Raw genomic sequence first — 19,540 nt, 5'->3', positions numbered from 1 at the left:
CTTAAACCCCTGATCTTATACCATTGACCCCCTTTACCACTTTGTCCGGTTAAAAGTTACCCACTCACCGGTTATTCCCGGTTACCTCTTTTAAACTAGCTTTAGGAATGGTTATTCCAATTTTGGCTGACCCCACCATTTGTTTTCTTACCCTCTTATGATTTTGACTCGTGTCATTTGTGGTTTAATCGTGTGGGTATTATTGGCCCATACCTTCGAGAAAAACGTTGGGTCACGAAGAGAAGGAATTTCATTCTTTTTTATTTTTGGGTGATGGTGCATTTTGCATTTTTTTAATATTTTTTTTCCTATTTTAGGTATATTCGTATTATATTTCCCTCTAATTTGGATGGGTGGCTTTACATTTTATGAAAAAAAATATTGATGAATTTGCAAGTATTGTGTTATAGGACATTAGAATTTTTGGGAGTTACTAAATTAAAATATGAAAGATCTAAATTGTGTTTTGAATAAATTATGGTTCATGTGAATTGATTGTTTCAACTAACAAACTTTTAGCTAATTAATTAGTGGTTTCCTAATAAAGCAAAGCAACAATGCAATGCAATGCAACTTGATTAATGGACAAGTAACAATTGATTGTTAATAAGAGAAATTTAATTAGGTATTGAGTTGCTAAGCGTAATGTCACAAAGAAAATTGAGATTTATGGTCATCATCATTATTGTTAGTTCAATAATTTATGTATAACAGCTTCACTTAACTTGTGTTATATTCACCTATTTAAACCTATATAGTAGTACATGAACTTATTTTGAAAAAATTAGAGAAAAGCACAGTAAAAAAGTAACACTAAACTATGAAAGAAAAAGGAGAACACGATGATAAAGTATTTGTTTATCTAATGGTTATCATATTGAGATAAGATAAGAGTCAATAAATTTATATAAGATAAGAGTCAATAAGGGGTAATAATTTCAATTAAGTTAATTAATAAGTGAAATTTAGATGAACAAAAAAGCTAGTCGATCTTCAAACAAAAAAAAAAAGTTTATCAATCAAAAAGAAAAAGGTTAATGGTCATAATATCGTTGTCATTATTACAATGATACAATATTTAGTAATCTTGTGTATTGGGTATGAAATGTAAAACATAATTAACAAAACAAATCGATTATAGATGATAATTTGAGTTTGTACATAATGGTATCCTTCATCTTAGTTCATTGTAGGGACATGATATTGAAAAACAAAGTTTTTATTTTAGAGGATGAAAAAATGATGATGAAATGTATCTTTTTTTTTTTCTTTTTTGAAATCAAATGTATCCTAGTATTTTGTGACATACTAACATGCACATATGAAGTACAATAGCATTATTTGAGCATGGAAACGAGGAAAACGTGCGATCGATCTTATTCTTATTGTTCCATATAGACTTTGGCTCTTAAAGTCTTAAAGAAATATTTTCGCAACACCTGCAAATGCGACTTGCAAGTTCATGCAATTATCTCTATCTTAAAATAAAGTTATTATGTACTACTCCGAATGTTAAACGATTGTTCATTGTGCGTTATATCATCAATTGTTGTTGAAATTATTAATTTTTCTCAAAATTAAATCAAACACAAATATAAATACGCTTCAAGAATCAAGATTTTTGGCAAACATAAATAATACTTTAATCTACCAATATACTGGACTATATGTGTTTCTAAATTATTAAGTTTCATATCCCAACACTCAAAATAAAATCATATTCATGCTCCATTTTTTTTTTTTTAAAAAAGGGATTTTATTGTGAATTACTTACTCCATGATGAAATTATTTGTCTTTATATTTGAAATTATAATATTATGTGTAATACCTTTAATCTCGACGAATCAATAAAAACTAGGATATTTAAGGCAATGATACTTCCTTGTTAAGAAGTACAAGTATATTGATTACATAATTAGACAATAATTTAATTAATTTTAATAATCAAAATTGAAATCATTCTAAATCTCAAAGATTGACAAAGAAGTGTGTCTTGATGAAATGGATCATCATATCATTCATTAATTGATCATATGTGAAGGAATATATGATGAAGCCAGATCTAAGATTTTTATCCTCTTTTGTTTTGTGGATTTTTATATTTATTTTATCCTCTCCCCATCTACTTCCATGTGCATATTTGCTGGTGATGCTAAAATATACTTCAAGTATAAATATAAAATAAATAAAAAATATATAAAAAAAAAAAATTGAAGTAACAATAATAATAATGATGATGGAAGTAGGAGATGACATTTTGGTCACGAAGTCGAAGCACTTTATTTTGTGGATGCAAATTCAAATTGATTGCCACGTAGACATCCTTACATGGCAAAAGTACCAATAAGTAATCACCATTGGCCACACATTGGTCTTTCTCAATCTCCATATTATCCCATAATCTTCTTGTAGACAAGATGAAATACGGACGGATAATAATATCATCCCATATTATTATTATTATTATGTGTTGTGATATGATTCTAGACTTAGAACCTGTTCTCATACGTTTATTTTCAGTTCAATTCATCTCCTAATAATATTCATTTCAGTTCAGTTCAGTTCAGCTCAATTCAGCTCAGTTCATTTCAGTTCAGCTCAGTTCAGTCAATGAGAACAAACCCTTATTACGGTAAACAAAATTGAAATTAAACTGAATTGAAATTAAGCCGAAAAGAACATATCTTTACTATGGGTAAATAAATTTATAAACCCACCCTTAGTAGCCTTAGGTTGTTTTCTAGACAGTATTCACATGAATTTATCCTTTATTTTTATAGACACATGAATTTATCCTAACTTGTCTTATTATTATTAGAGATTTTCATGTTGTATGTACATCTAATTGATTGAAACCATATATTGACCATAATTTTTTTATTTTTTATTTTTCTAAAAGGTGAACAAAACACACCATATTATATCTAGATAGTTGTGAGTTGTAACTTGTAAATGAGCAAAAATTGATCAACGAAAAAAGCACCCTTGTATTTAGACAGCACAATATAGAATCAAATCGAATACTCTCCAATTTAATAAAATGATGCAAGTTTGTAAATGAAAAAAAAAAGAAAAAAAATTCACGGCGTATTCTATTAACTTGACTTTTATTTATCAACACTTAATTATCTGAACTTATACCATAATTCATAATAATTTATGTTGATCTTGATTTTAATCATGCAGTCAAACATGTATTAATATAATTTAACATTTTTTTTTCATGAGCTAAACACAGTTAATTTACAAAGTAGAAAAGAAACGACCAAGACCAAAAGAGGTTGTAGACTTGTACGTAGTTGCAATCTTATGTGCGATGTGCCGAGTAAACTCTTTTAATTTACAAGTAAAACTCTTTTTATTGGGATCAACTTTGTGAAATACTAAACCAAATTAAGTATTATAAAAACAACAAATTAATTGGAAAAATAATTTTGTTTTACATGATGAATACGTGTTTGTACAAAAATATTTTGTCCTGCCAAAGAATGAAAAGATTTAAAAAAGAGAAATGGTATAAGAGGGAATATATATAGGATCTCCCCCATATTCTTTATTATATTATCTATAATTTTCTAATCTTTAAAACCAACCCCCAACTCCTCAAAATATTACTGCTAAACATATTACCAAGTATGTGCATATTAGAAAGACCTACACGTGTCAGGAATCAATAGAAGATGACATTGATTAAATTATGGGTGGTATTGGATACGAAGACCCTTGCTAATTTGGTAGTATTAAAAATAAATAAATTAATAAAATTTGGCATTTTTAATTTCTTTCTCTTACGTGGCTAGTTGGGTAATGGATAACTAGACAATGCACCACATCCATCACATGCTACTTTCACAATTTTACGTATCGTATTATAGTTTCTACATGAGATTTTTCTACTACATTTTTTGGTCCATGATTTTATACGTAGTATTTTTTTTTATGATTTTTAGTTTGAACTATACCAAAAATTTGGTACTTCTTAAAAAAGAAGAAGAATTGGATCTCTTCATCATTATCCATTTGTTTGTAATATTCTTTTAATTGCAAATCACCACATACTCCGTTTGTTGGAAGGGAAAAAAAAAAAACAACTAGAGTAATACTCTGTAGATTGCAATACTATAATACATGCAAGTACAAAGCAATTATGTACAATCTCATCATGAAGTATGAATTGCTTTGTACTTACCATATAATTGCAATATATTAAGTTGTATACTTCTTAGTTGGTTAAAGACTTAAAAGGTATCGATTATAATTTGTTAAATTCGTGTGTCAACAAACAAGCTTATTTGAATACGGAATGCCTCATACTGTTGCAACCGATCTAAAACAAATGGAATGAAAAAATAAAATAAATGAAAGTAATGAGCCATTTATGGATAAGATAATACTCCACTATTATTATTTCTTATTTTCTTTGTCAAAGTTGAAGTACAAATTGCTTTACTTGTATGTATTATGGTATTGCATATTGCGAGTAGATGAACATGGGTTTCAAGGTTTGGTAAAAAACTAAAAATGGGTCAATATCAATTTATTTCAGCTACCTTTCGCTGACCAGTGACCACTGGGATTTACATGATATCTTAGTAGTATACACATAAAGATTATGGTGATTAATTAATTTGTGTATATGCCCACAATATTTTATATGGTACGTACTCCATATAGACTAAAATATTAATGTATTCAATGACCTCTTTGCATTTGACTTTAATTACTACTTGTACTAAGATTTAATAAGGGTTTGTTCTGCTACGATTATTTTCACTTTAGTTCAGCTCTAATAAGTTCATTTCAGTTCAGTTCACTTCATCCCCTAATTTCATTCTCTTATAAGATATTCAGTTTAGTTCAGCTCAATTCTAATAAGTTCAGTTCAGCTCTAAAAAGTTCAGTTCAGTTCATTTCAAGTCAGTTCAGTCAATCAGAACAGACCCTTAGCTTAATTTAAATCTAGCCCTGCAATTTTATCAATAAAATAAAACCAATTGATCAAACAAATCAAGAGAATAACTAGTATCCAATTTGTCAAATTATTAATTTGTTACTAACATGGAGTAGCAATAAACCAACGATTGGACTACAATTGGGTCATTGGTCACTAGAATGACATTTCAACTATTCAAGATTACTAAGGGTTTGTTTTAATTTACTGAGCTGAACTGAATTGTTTATGAGAGATGGAAATTAGGAATTGAAATGAACTGAAATTAAGCTGAAGAGAACAGGTCATAAGTACGTCTCGATTATAGAGATATGTAACGGTGTTGTTATAAAATTTGATATAAAATATATTGAGGATATATTTTGGGTAGATATATTTGTTTCTATCTTTTATATTGTTTCCATATTTCTAGTAACTTAATTAAGGTAACACTAGAAGTAAGGGTTGTATATATATATATTTTGCCCCGATTAATGAAAGTTAAGCCGTGAGTTTATACAATTCTACATGGTATCGGAGCAGGTTTGATAAACACGGTTGGCCAGAGGGTGCTGCTGGCAGCCAGGGGGGGCCTCTTGCGGCTGCTCGTGGTCGTGGGGGTCCTGTGAGGGCCAACGCGGTGGCAGGTGGTGGCTCCAGCCTCGATGACTCAAGTTCTTTTGCTTCGGGTCGGTTATTCTCTAGTGAACAGTGGAAGGCGATTACGGGATTGATGCGTAATGCTACAATATCCGACAATCGTTTGAGCGGTAAGTTTGATGATACCTCTTGGATTATTGACACAGGAGCTACTCATCATGTCACCGGAGAAAAACATTGGCTTTTTAATACAAAAAGCTTTGAATGTCCAGTTGCAAAGATGACAACGGTTCGGGCTTTTCTTTCAATTGCCGCATCAAAGAATTGGGAACTTCATCAGATGGATGTGCATAATGCTTTCTTGCATGGTGATCTTGATGAGGAGGTATACATGAAATTACCTCCCGGGTTTGAAAGTGAGGATCCTACATTAGTGTGTCGCTTGAACAAGTCCTTGTATGCACTAGTAGAATAAACGTGATGGGAAGCCCCAATAGGCAAGCGGTTTTAAAAATCCGCTTGCCATTCACCCTTTTTTTTTAAACCTGTAATATGAAATGGCAAGCGGTTTTGGCGCGAACCGCTGGCCAATATATATAATGACAAGCGGTTTGGGGTTGAACCGCTTGCCATTACATATATTGGCAAGCGGTTCAACCCCAAACCGCTTGCCAATTAAAAAAAAAACCCTAAAAGCGCTTACTTACCCCTCCTCTTTTATTTCTCCTCCTCTTCCTTACCCCGGCCTCTCTCTCTCCTCTTTCATTTCGGCTGCTTTCTCTCTCTCTCTCCTCTTTCATTTCGCCCTTCTTCTTTCATTTTCTACTCTCGTTTTCCCTCTCTCTCCTCTTCCCTCTAACTCGCCCTTTCTACTTTCATTTTCTCTTTTCTTTGTTCTTTCTCATCTCATCAAATTTGAACATAATTGGGTATTTTCGAGCTAATTTCGAGGATAATTTCAACCAAATTTCGAACAATTTTGAACAATTTCGAGCAAATTCGTGCATGCATGTGGGTGTATAAGTTTTTTAGGTCAAATTCGACCATGAAAACTCTAGATCTAGAGTTTTTATGGTCGAATTTGACCTTTAAAACCATAATTTGAAGCCAAAATTGGGTTAGATTGATGGTTTTTTTAATTTTATTTCGATTTTAGTTTTATTTTTTATTTTAATTTTAGTTTGATTCGTGGTGGGTGGTGGTCGTGGGTGGAGGTCGTGGTGGGTGGTGGTCGTGGGTGGAGGTCGTGGTGGGTGGGGGTCTGGTTTGGGTTAGGGTCGTGGGTGGGTTGGGGTCTGGTTTGGGTTAGGGTCGTGGGTGGGTGGTGGTCGTGGGTGGAGGTCGTGGGTGGGTGGGGGTCTGGTTTGGGTTAGGGTCGTGGGTGGGTGGGGGTCTGGTTTGGGTTAGGGTCGTGGGTGGGTGGTGGTCGTGGGTGGAGGTCTGGTTTGGGTTAGGGTCGTGGGTGGGTGGGGGTCTGGTTTGGGTTAGGGTCGTGGGTGGGTGGTGGTCGTGGGTGGAGGTCGTGGTGGGTGGGGGTCTGGTTTGAGTTTTTAGCTTTAAAATTTTGTTGTTTATAATTTAAGATCTGGATTTTTTTTTTTTTTTAAAACAAAAGATCTGAAATTAAGTTACTTATTGTTGTTTATTTTTTCAATATATTGTTTGGCAGATACGGTTAATCGGGATAGGGTGGTGGTGGTGATACGGGTTAAGGTGGTTGGTGGTGTTGATACGGGTTAAGGTGGATGGTGGTGGCGGCTGGTGGCGCGTGCGGCTGGAGGTGCACGACTGGTGAACAAGAGCAGCATCAGTTGTAATTAATATGCTTGAATTTTTTTTTTTTATGAAAATGTAATATTACAACAATTAATTAATAAAAATATTAATGTTTTTGCATATATTATGTTTGTGTTTCAATTTAATTGGAAAAACTAAAAAAAAAATAAAATTATTTTTTATACCCATAATGGGCAGCGGTTTGGTTTTGGCGCCAAACCGCTGCCCTTTCACTACAAATGGCAAGCGGTTCAGAACCGCTTGCCATTTAAAAGGCTAATGGCAAGCCCCCCAATGGCATGCGGTTCAAAACCGCTTCCCATTAGGGGGTTTGAACCGCTTCCCATCACGTTTATTCTACTAGTGATGGGTTGAAGCAAGCACCGAGGTGTTGGTTTGCAAAGCTAACAACGACCTTGAAAGGGTATGGTTTCATTCAATCTTACTCTGATTATTCCCTTTTTACGTATACTAAAGGCACCGTTCAGATTAATGTCTTAGTATATGTTGATGATCTTATTATTTCTGGTAATCATTCCGCTGCACTAGTTGGTTTCAAGGCTTATCTTAGTGATTGTTTCAAGATGAAGGATCTAGGTCCTTTGAAATATTTTTTGGGCATAGAAGTTGCTCGTAGTGCTTCGGGTTTATTTTTGTGTCAACAAAAATATACGTTGGATATCATTTCTGAAGCAGGTTTGTTAGGGGCAAAGCCGAGTGGTTTTCCCATGGAGCAAAACCACAAGCTCGGTCGTGCCACAAGTGCTCTTCTTGAGGATCCGGAAGCATATCGTAGGTTGGTTGGTCGTTTGATTTATTTGGGGGTCACTAGACCAGATCTAGCATACTCCGTTCATATTTTGTCTCAGTTTATGAAAGAGTCGCGCATTGAGCATTGGGAAGCAGCTCTTCGAGTTGTTCGTTATTTGAAAGGCACCCCGGGTCAGGGCATTTTGTTGAGTGCTACAAGTGATCTTACTTTGGAAGGTTGGTGTGATTCGGATTGGGCGGCTTGCCCCCTAACTCGTCGTTCTATCACAGGTTGGTTGGTATTTTTAGGTCATTCTCTTATTTCTTGGAAGACTAAAAAGCAACCAACGGTGGCGACATCTTCTTGTGATGCCGAGTACAGGTCTATGTATGCAGCTACTTGTGAGCTCAAGTGGCTTAAGGGTTTATTGCTAAGTTTGGGTGTCCATCATCCTAAGGCAATCAAGTTATTTTGTGACAGTCAATCCGCTTTGCACATTGCAAAGAATCCGGTCTTTCATGAAAGGACCAAGCATATTGAAGTTGATTGCCACTTTGTGCGAGATGCAATTATAGACGGCTTAATTTCTCCTTCATATGTTCCTACGACTACTCAATTGGCCGACATTTTCACGAAGGCTCTTGGGAAGTCACAGTTTGATCATGTTTTGTCCAAGTTGGGCACTTATGATCCTAGTGCTCCAACTTGAGGGGGGGGTATTGAGGATATATTTTGGGTAGATATATTTGTTTCTATCTTTTATATTGTTTCCATATTTCTAGTAACCTAATTAAGGTAATACTAGAAGTAAGGGTTGTATATATATGTTTTGCCCCGATTAATGAAAGTTAAGCCGTGAATTTATACAATTCTACACAATATAATAAATTATAGAAGTACGAATTGAAGTATTGTTGAACATCAAATCCCACCTAGCAAATGAACATTAGCTGAATTTGAAATTATAGAAGGTAGGAACGAAGTAGAAACTAGAAAGATCATACAATAATTACTAATTAGGGTCAACAAAGATCTTTTAAACATTAATCCGAGCTAGTCAATTTATACATCTATCCCTGCGAGTTTCAATTGTTCCACCACCTTCAAGGTTTTTTGTTTCTTCAAATTGTTTTATTTATTTATTTATTTATTTTAAAAAATGAAGTCATACTTTTAATAAGGGTCAATTAGGCAAGCTAAATGGTTTACTAAAAATAAAAAAGATTTACTAAATAGTCACACCTCACACGGATTAAAGTATGACCAACTTGGCAACTTGTCACTTAATTGGTAGATCAAAGTGGTGAACCATTTAATTTTTGAATTTATACTTAAATTAAGTAGCATTAGGAGGTAAACTACTTGAATACTTATGATAAGCTGGCAACAACTTTAATTTGATCACATGTACGTAGTATAAATTTATTACCACCATTATCATATTTTAGTAAAGAAAACTTCACTACGGAGTAGTTTTCAGCCTATAACTAGCTTTTTGACCCGTTCAATGCACGGGTTGTTACTTAGGTTATTTTTTCTTGAAAAGTGTCGGTGTTGTGTGGAATTTAGTTAGGTATATATACATAGATATTGTAGGGCATGAAATGACATTGATTTAAGTTATATTTAAGTTTAGGAGATGAAAATACTATTTTATTGTTAATGTAATGAACACTAATTAGTTTAGCTTTAATTTATTATATTGAATATGAAACACTTAATATTCTTACTTAAATTTGTAAGTTTTAGAATACATAAAGATTAAAGACTCAAACATTATTTATATATTTTGTTTTTATATTAAAATGGGAATTTAAAAAGAAAGGATTAAGAGAGGTGACATGTGGGATATGAGTGATTATGCATGGTGACATGTGGCTTAGTATAGATTTGTGGTTTGTGTTTTTAAATACTAATAATAAAGTATAGATAGATATAGATAGATAAGTATAGATATAGATTAGATTATGTCAAACATTTTAATTAATAAACTCTCAACTCTAAAGTAGGCTTCATAAAATTTTCAAAATAGCCAGCAATTAATTAGTTGACATTATTTACGAAGCTTAGCTATAATCTAATGATCGGAGTTGAATATGTCGGGACCATATTATATGTCAAAGTCTACAATTTATAATTATAAAATCCATACTTATAAATTTATAATATCATCACTCTCTTCCATAATTATTCTTCCTAGCTTCATGGATACATTTACATATTATCACGTGGGTAGTGGCTGCTTCATTTAGACGTACTGTACTTTACTATTCTTGACGGTGGATGATTTTCGAATGTGATCGGACCACGGCGCTAGATTCAACTATAATGTTGTTCGGATGGTTCATGTCGTACTATTCGATATTTATGAACCTCTTTATAGATTCAAGACATATTATAACAAGTTCTTTTATTAGTTTCATTCAAATAAGACAAATAAAAAAGATATTGATGTTTATATTTAAAGAAAAATATGACACGTGGAATACGTAGTGAATCACCGAGACATACATGGTTATGTATGAGAATTGTGTGAGTTGGGTTACTATTAATGTAAAAGAAGATTCAATTTCACAAAAAGTGAGAAACGATATCATATATTAAGAGTTGATTATAATTATTTTAATAATAGTATTAGCAGAAATAACTTTGAATGTAACAGAAATAGGATTTCATCCTAATTAAATTACTCCATATTTCGTATCACCTTAAATTAAATTAAAAAATACCTGAGTTGGCTCTTAGTTTCCCCACAAAGAGACAATGAGGACAGAACATTAACATAAACAAGTTTCAGTTAAAAACATGTCTTTTTAATTACCACTTTTAAGATAAAATTAAAAATTAATGGGGATATCGAACTAGATGTTCTGTCAAGTAGTATGCCATCACATGATTGCTGAGCATGATCTGCAACAAATACTAGTATAAAAATAATGGATATATATATATATATATATATATATATATATATATATATATATATATATATATATATATATATATATATATATATATATATATATATATATATACTACTCCGTACCTTTTGTTGGATTATGGGACAATTTAGCGATCTAGCACGGGGTCTTGCTAACCGGCCAACGAGTCGGGGTTTAGGGACAAGTAATCTTGGTTAAGGTGCAACGGAAAATAATGTATATAGTATTACGGAGTAGAAAGAACAGAATACATTTATAATTTAATACACAAAAATAGGCTTATTGAGTTAAGTATCAAACCAAATAGAACATGATTACTTTATTGATTTGATAACGTTAATCTTTTGAATAGGGTCATTTAACGTAATTATATGTAACACATCACACGATACTTGAAATTAAACATATTTTTCTAAATACACAAACATCATTAATTTATAATATGTTTTCCTATATTCATGTTTATTCTCATATACGGAGTAATCTAGGATACCAGTACAAAAAATGATGGAACGGTAGGATTGTAAGGGCACATAGGCAGAAACAGAAGGTTGGGAAAAGTGTAAAGAACACGAAACAGTAAAGAACACATAACTTGACGTCAAAGCGACATTGTTGAAAGTCAAGACCACAGATTTCTAATTTATCTTGTTTGACTTTTTCAGTTTCTGATTCTACGTGTCGGCTATTGCTTCTTGACCCATAACTAGAGCAACCGCTTCACCTTTTCTAATCTCTGAAATTCAACTAATTCCTAACTGTAATTATCTTATTTCAAAATAACTTATCCAAACTTCCTGTTTTAATAAATATCTCAATCAGAGTGAGGGATAGCTCAAGTGGTTAGAGCTCCCTTCCCGATTCCGAGAGATCTTGGGATCGATTCTAATTCCCCGCCCTTGTGGCTCTCTAAACACCAAAAAAAAAAAAATCTCAATTACCCTTTATGACGTTCTTCAATATTTCGTACCATAGAAATTAATAGAGTTCAATAAGTATGGTTGAATATTCTTTCATGTGAAACTATTATAAATCATAGTCATAAATTAGGTCAATAACATTAATGTTGTTTAAGGTAATAACATTGTACCAAAAAAGTTCCTGGACTCTTTAAACTATGGCAACCTATCACATGTTTCATACAGATACAGAGTACTCCATATTATCATCAGTCCAAAACGAAAATGAAACCGTGTAGAAGAAGCTCTTGAGACCAAGAGTACTTTCTTAGATTTCGTATACAGGCATACCCTTTGAAAAAACTTGATCAAAACAGCTCCAACTCTAGAAGACTTCAAATGAGTTGTTCCATGTTAAGCATATTAAGTGTGGTGAAATAACTAATCAATTAATAAAGCATTTGAAACTAGATATGAATAAAACCAACGATGAGGTAAAGATCAGTAAATGAAGATATGACTAGTTGCTTCATAAAGTCAAAGACGTATGTAATTCTGCAATAAACAGATAAATCTGTCAACTATGAATACAGAAATCAAATACTAGTAGATAGTAATATGCAAATGAGATGGTAAAAAACACTAGCTAACTACTACGAAGTAGTATTTAAATGAAAAAGGTAAAAAACATACATCCAACTTAACCAGGGAGCACTATTGATTCAGTTTGAAGAAATCATCGTCACAATAATGAGTTTATACAATTTAATGCAGGATACATTTTTCTATCCACTGCTGGTACCATTGAGATTGCCTGGTAGGAGAGATTGTATCATCCTTTGGATTACTTCATATGCCATTCCTATAATTTGCAGTTGAGACAATGACACAGAATTTCTGCGAGCAAAAAAATGATCAGGTTATAATGTAGCCAAGCAAGATGAAGCCCCTTTTACCCTGTTTTGAAAACTTATCAAGTATGACAACACTTAATGGGTTTAGTTGATTTTGGCGAAACTAAGTGACGTGTTACCTCAAGTATGACTGATTTATAAATGTTATAATTCTCACTTGATTTTGGATAAGGTTCTTTTGGCATGAGAAGGTAAGGGCCAGGCTAAACTAGACGGCAATCTTTAGAGGGGCAATTATCATTAGACGTTTAATGGAGTGGGAAAAACTTTACCTCATTCACCAGATAAATCGTTATACTGCCAAGGGTTGAACTCCTTGGTTTTCACATCTTCTAGTTCAACAATATCAGAGCTATCTATAGCTGCCCTATGCTCAGTGTATTTACCATTGTACTTGTAAATCTCCATATCACCCCAGGGGGTAGTTGCAACATCTTCAGTCAAATCGAACCATCTGGGAGTGAAATTGTCACCCTTGGTTTCTCGGTTTCTCTTTTCTGCTCTCTGCCTCTCCTCCAAACTGAAACAGGAATAAATCAACACCGTCAGGTACAACCATACAAGGACACAATTAACAGCACAAAATTTATTCTGCCTTTGAACAGGTACGTAGATCTCTCATTGTGTTGAGGCACAAATACAGGAAGGTGTTGCGGAAAGTTACAAAAATAATTGCAGCGGAGAGAATAGGCAAAGCAACAATATTTTTTACTTGGAAAGGAAGTGTGTAGATTATGTCTAGAGCATCTAAAAATAGTAATTGTCAAATTTCTTGTGGAGCAGAGAAAGTAGAATGAACAGGCACTAATCATATATGTGACATAATGACATACTCATCAACCAACAGCCTAAAAATAAAATAATGACATACAGCCTAAAAATATAGGGGGGCAGAAGAGAACCTGCTCTTTTCAGCACCAGACTTGGACAAATCACCCATCTCAAGAGCATATCTATCAGGACGTAAACGTGAATCTGATGCCAATAACTTCTTGGGGGCTGTATCAAAACTGTTTATCTTGTGGGCAAAGTAGGTATATTGATATTTGTCGTTTTTCGGAGTATCTGCAAGATGCCAAGCCTACAAAATGGTATACATATATAACAGGCATGAGGAGGGTGTGAAAACTGAAACCAAATCTAGAAGAGCTTGAAGGTCACATAAAGGCACATAGTCTACTAGGCCATGTTTATTCACCTTATTATAATTATTTTCAAACAAAATAAGCTTGGATAATTTCAGAAAAGTTTGGACAAAATAAGCTCATATAGAAGACAATATAAGCTCGGGTAAAATACGTTCAGACATAGTAAGTAGAATAGAACCCTTAGTTAGTTAGTTAGTTCAGAGACTCAAGTAGAATCCTTTTAGTGATGAAAATTAAGTTTTGCATCTTTTGTTATTGCATTGCAGAGACTATAATAAATCCACTACACTCACATATGCATAAAATTAAGCTAGGAAAGTTGAAAGTAACACCATAACTGACACATTTGAACAGTAAAAAGGCTTAAGAATAAGCCAGTTAACATGTCTAATTCCATGCAGAATACGCTCAGTGAATTTCACTGAATGAAGCAAGCCATAATAACATGTCAGAGAAAAACAAAGGATCTTAGATATGAACCTCTTTCATTTCTGTACCAGGTAGTGGTTCCCCTTCCACATCACATGGTTGATAGCTCATTGACTTATTCCATTTGCCGGTCATCAATATTTTAGGCTCCTCATTAGCATCATATACATAGCCATCCACCTCATATCGACCAGCCCTACAAGGAAATACAAGCTCAAATAAGCCGGGATAGACAATAGGGGGAGGGGGGGGGGTATTAATCTCAAAGAGAACAAGGAGTTCAGAGGCAATAAAAAAGTCTTCAAGCCTTAAGGACTTGAATACTGAGTTGCCACTTCCCAAATTTGTGACACAAATAAACTGGCAAAAATAGACATGCCATGTCAAATACTCATCTAAGCTATTCTAAACCGAAATAGGGAAGAACAGTAAAGAGCTTTCAGATTAGAATTAGGGTAGAAACAAGAAGTACAAGTAACAAGAGTACTCTGGAATGACTTATGGCTAACATAAAGACTTTGGAGATGCATACAAGCAAACACTGAATATTCCTATTTTCTAGTGGTGTTAATGAGCCAAAAAGCATTAAACTTCGGACTGCAATGGACTAAGCCAAATGCCTTACGATAGAGTCATCTACCTATTTGCTGAGAAACTAACAGGCCAATCAATTATCTTTCAGACACTTGGAAGCATTATTAGACATTGGGGGTAATGGTCTTGAATGTCAAACTAAGAGAGACAAAATAGAAAACAAAATCAAGCAGTGAATACACGCAGTGGCATCATTATCTGAAATACAAATTTGCAATTAAAAAAACAAAATAAACTACATACCCAAACCAACCACATGGTTGAAAATACAGCACAGCTTTATCTCCGGTGGTTAAATTGGTCATTATCATCTCGCCAGGTGAATCCACCCAGGTCCGGCCGAATATTAGATTATGAACTTTAGTAGGAGGCGGGACCAGATCCAACACTACACCACTTTTTTTTAGAGTGACACGTGTCCTGCATTTGAGAAAACCACAATTAAACAGTTTAACAATATAACTATCAGGGGGAAAATAAATGAGTAAGCTAAAACTAACATTCAGATTAGATACTTCACCACAGCACTAGTTCACATGACAATAAGTGTGCCCAGAATCAAGATTATACAAACATGAGATATATCTGACCATGGCAGAACTCCCACTTTGGATGGAGGTAAAAACACAAAATGAGAGCCTTGGGTCTAAGGAGCTAGTGTTACATGTTGGTTTCTGATTGCTTACTGATCATGCTAGGCATGACTCCTACATCCCAAAATTAATATCCTGTTGCTCATACCAGAGGGCTGCACAATCATCAAGCTAGCTAACTTTTCTATGTTCATTAAAAGGCCAAAAAAATAGCCCCAGAATTAGCCAAGAAGAAAGCAACACTACTTCCACACCGAGCCAGCACAACCATTCTCAGTTACCTGATGATCTTGTGCTCTCTAACTAGTGACGCAAACATGATGCTAATAAGGTTATGCCAGCCTTATGAGCTTCTACTGTTTCAATGCAAAAAGAGAGTTGTACTGCTGTCTGTTGATGATAGTGACAAAGTAACTCCGTTTTTACTTTTGTGGATGAAAAACATTGTTTTCTGACTTGTTTCATTAATCCAAGTTTGGTGCTAGTTTATTGGAGTTGTTTTAATTTCCTTTTCTTATTGCACTTGCCTCACGTTCACTAATGTGAGTTCATATCTATATTTTCCAGTTAAAAGTTAAAGAACTAACATAAAACTCTGAAAAAACTTTCATTGAATAAATTAATTTGATTTAGATACATATCATCAGAAATTCTTCAAAGGGACCATATGCATCTACTTTAGGCATGCATGTCAAAAATAAGGAATCCAATACAGTTGAAAACTTTGAGCAATTATCTTAGCGAGTTAGCGAAGGTTTAAACATTTTAAACTTCCCAATCTTTTTTACATCTCTTTTTCCTACCTCGCCACATTGCTTCTTTACATTTCCTCCAAATCATACCTCTCATTTTAATTTCAATCTTAACATATTCTGTAGATCTCCACTCCTTCCTTTAAGTTTTTCAAAAACCTTAATTGTCAATCCCTACATCCAAAATGTATCCCTCACTTTCAACCAAAGAAGATGAAAAGTCATCTCATTACAACCCAAACCCAACTTATAAAGGAAAATATGACCGAAGCCAATCTATTCAACAAGTCTTGTGTGAAAACTGTATTGGATGAAGTGGTATACCTACCACCAAAGAACAATTTGAAGAAGATGGCAAGGTTTCTTAGGTTGAAAAAAATTCCGAGGCAATAAAAGTTCAACCAAGTTGATCAGGATATCAAGATTTCTATATTTGGAAGGTAGCTCGAACCCTCTTGCATCCTTCAAATGATTGAGGAAGAATAAAAAATCATTGGCGATTACTATGATATCATGATACTAATATAAATATATATATGATGTTGTCTAGTTTATTTAATATGCTTGAGATTCAACTTGAAAAGTATTTTGATCGCAAAACAATCATTGGTGGGTTTGACCCTATGATAAGGCAGGTACTTGGAATAACAATCTTTGAGGATGCGGTACAACTAGCTACGAAGTATGAGAAGCATAGCAAGACTAAATGATACTTTTGCTCTGGTAGTTCAATGAAGCTATTTCCATGACCTCCGAATGCAGTCTACCAATGAAATTATTGAAGGTAGGTAGGAGCAAGAATCTCATACAATTTTCATTTATAGGTGATGATTACTACCAAGTACAAGGGGCCACCACAATTCCCAACCAGTATTTTTCCAAAACCTATTTTTTGTGCAATCTTGAAAAGGTAACGCAACACCCAAAAAAAAAAAAAAAAAAGAAAAGAAAAGAAGCTAGGTAAAGTTCACACTGCATATATTAAGTGCAAATCTAATCACCAACTCACCAAGACTGTAAGAAATTAGGTGGTACCATAAACAAAATAGTAGTCCTTACCTTCCAACGGGGTAAACATCTACGGAGTTGCCTAAAAATTTTGTCTTCAGCTTTGATGTCACATCGTATGTAAAATGCTCATTCTCACAATGTCCAGCACTCATAGGGGGATGATGACTCACCTAATATATACAGAAAATGCAAAACATAGTAAAATTGCTAGATAAATTAGAAAGAGAAATTTTCTGGGTGTATGTCAAAGCCCTGCTCCAAAAGAAGCTACAGACATGTGTTGGATTAAAAAGAAGTTCAGAGACAAACAGACCTGCTCTGAAATGAAGGTCATCCCATTATGATTGACCATTTCATAGGTTTCACCAAGAATGGGATTAAAAGGCTTCCAGGTGCGCTGAAAAGCGTAGTACACAGATATTGCCCAGGATGCTACAAACCAAGACATGAATAGAATTCATATCAGATTGCACATAAAATTTGCCTCAGATTCAAATAAGAGAGTTTGCTCACCACTATAAACCAATTGCATATAAGGATCTTCACATTCATCAGCCTGATTTAACAGGTGGCTGTACTCCATTAACTGTTAACACAATACACCATTTCCAGCATTAAAACAATCACTACATCTACATGTAATTCAGAACAAACATTACTCCACACACATCAATGATAAATAAGAGACAGCACAAACCTCTGCCATTTTCTGAAGCATAGTCATAGGCTCGAAGATTATAACAGGCAGAGTTACCATTGATGTCACGTCAGACCCAATGTACTTCTGCATCATTCTCCAGTAGCTATCTCTCTCCTGCAAGTGCAGAAAGTCAGCAATTAAGGTAAGCATAAAATAGCTACATACTGATTTGTATTAGTGCACAGAATCCAAAGATCTTTGAAATTCTACCCTCCAAGGTTTCTACTTTCTAGTGATGGGGTTCAACATTAAAATAATCCAAAAACCAAATAAAATCATACTAGAGCCCAAGACTTCGAAGTAGCTATTCATTGTTACATGGAAACTATATGCAAAAGCTGACATATATAATTGGCAATATATACTAGAAAGATTTTATTATGAAGTTTCCTTATTTTGAAAAATCAAACTTAAGGCACCCAAGCTAATTTTTTGCCCAATTGAAGCTTCACCATTCTGCTTAGTATAATGGAATGTATACGAAAAGTCAAATTTAGGAAAATTGAATAGGATGAGTTAGCAAAAGATACACACCTCTTGTTTCCATCTTCCTTTATGTGCTTCTTCTTCAGCGTCATCCTTACCTCCCTCAGGGTTTACGACTTCCAGATTTTCATAGCCTATAAACCTATAGATCACATAAATTTCATACAGTACTTAAGAGATTGAGCATAAATCAATGATCATAAACAAAGATACTTGATTAATTCATAAATTGCAATCAACCCCAACTTCCAACACCGATTAAAACACATAGAATTCACAAAATTGCTTTCAAAAAGCGTCGAATTACAGACACAAATTGGCAAAAAAGCGACGAAAAGAGGAGAGAGAAAATTAAAAAAAAGTACCCATTGACAGATCTATGCATGGCGTTACTGAACATGGATAAGCTGGAAGTCATCGAAGAGAAAAATCCCATCTTTTTCTTGGGGCTCGGCATGTTTGATTGAATTGGAATTAGTGATCAAATTAAGATTGAAATTGAAAACCCTAATTTTTAAAAAAAAAAAAAAAAAAAAAAAAAGGATGAATTAGAAAAAGAATAAATTTTGGGATCGAAAGAGTGAGAAAGAATGATGAGTATATATAGAGAGGGAAAAATTATTGTAAAAGTATATTCATATGGAAGATGAGTCTGGAGGAGGATGGGATAGTAGTGATTAACAGCAAATATTTGGGTGTGTTTAGACTTATTATTACTTTTTTAAGAAACCTTATACGAGTACTAGTACTCCGTAATAATTCAACCTTGGTGGCTTGGCAAACGGCTCGTTTACGTCAGGATCAATTTCGGGTCAACAAATATTAGAATTGGTTCGGGTAATTCAAATTTTGAATCGATATTTCGGGTTAAGTTCGAGTCGGATTAATTTTTAGGACCAATTTTTTGGTCAAGTCAATTTAGATCGGGTCACCAAAATAAATTCAAATTTTTTTTTTTAAAATGGAAAAATAAAGTAAAATTGTTAAAAAAAATTTAAAAAAATTGTGAGTACC

General features: G+C 33.7%; 1 protein-coding gene and 1 pseudogene across 1 annotated transcript; one reads left to right on the top strand and one right to left on the bottom strand.

The window, feature by feature from the left end:
• The first annotated feature begins 8,035 nt into the window (after nt 1–8,035).
• LOC145625530 (secreted RxLR effector protein 161 pseudogene) lies at nt 8,036–8,767 on the top strand (annotated as a pseudogene).
• Nucleotides 8,768–12,394: 3,627 nt separating this feature from the next.
• Nucleotides 12,395–19,238, bottom strand: LOC145624561 (oxysterol-binding protein-related protein 3C-like). Its single transcript, XM_081677615.1, has 11 exons — nt 18,892–19,238; nt 18,575–18,668; nt 18,038–18,154; nt 17,854–17,926; nt 17,654–17,772; nt 17,389–17,510; nt 15,228–15,404; nt 14,442–14,586; nt 13,716–13,894; nt 13,086–13,333; nt 12,395–12,796 (listed from the first exon to the last, which is right to left on the bottom strand). The coding sequence occupies exons 1-10, from the start codon at nt 18,981–18,983 to the stop codon at nt 13,087–13,089; spliced, it is 1,365 nt and encodes a 454-aa protein (XP_081533741.1). The 5' UTR covers nt 18,984–19,238; the 3' UTR covers nt 12,395–12,796; nt 13,086.
• Between the last annotated feature and the right edge of the window lie 302 nt (nt 19,239–19,540).

This window comes from Chenopodium album, chromosome 3, assembly GCF_948465745.1.
Source record: "Chenopodium album chromosome 3, dcCheAlbu1.1, whole genome shotgun sequence".
Classification (NCBI taxonomy): domain Eukaryota; kingdom Viridiplantae; phylum Streptophyta; class Magnoliopsida; order Caryophyllales; family Amaranthaceae; genus Chenopodium; species Chenopodium album.
The sequence above is the reverse complement of the archived record's forward strand: the minus strand, read 5'-3'. Positions and strand labels throughout refer to the sequence as shown.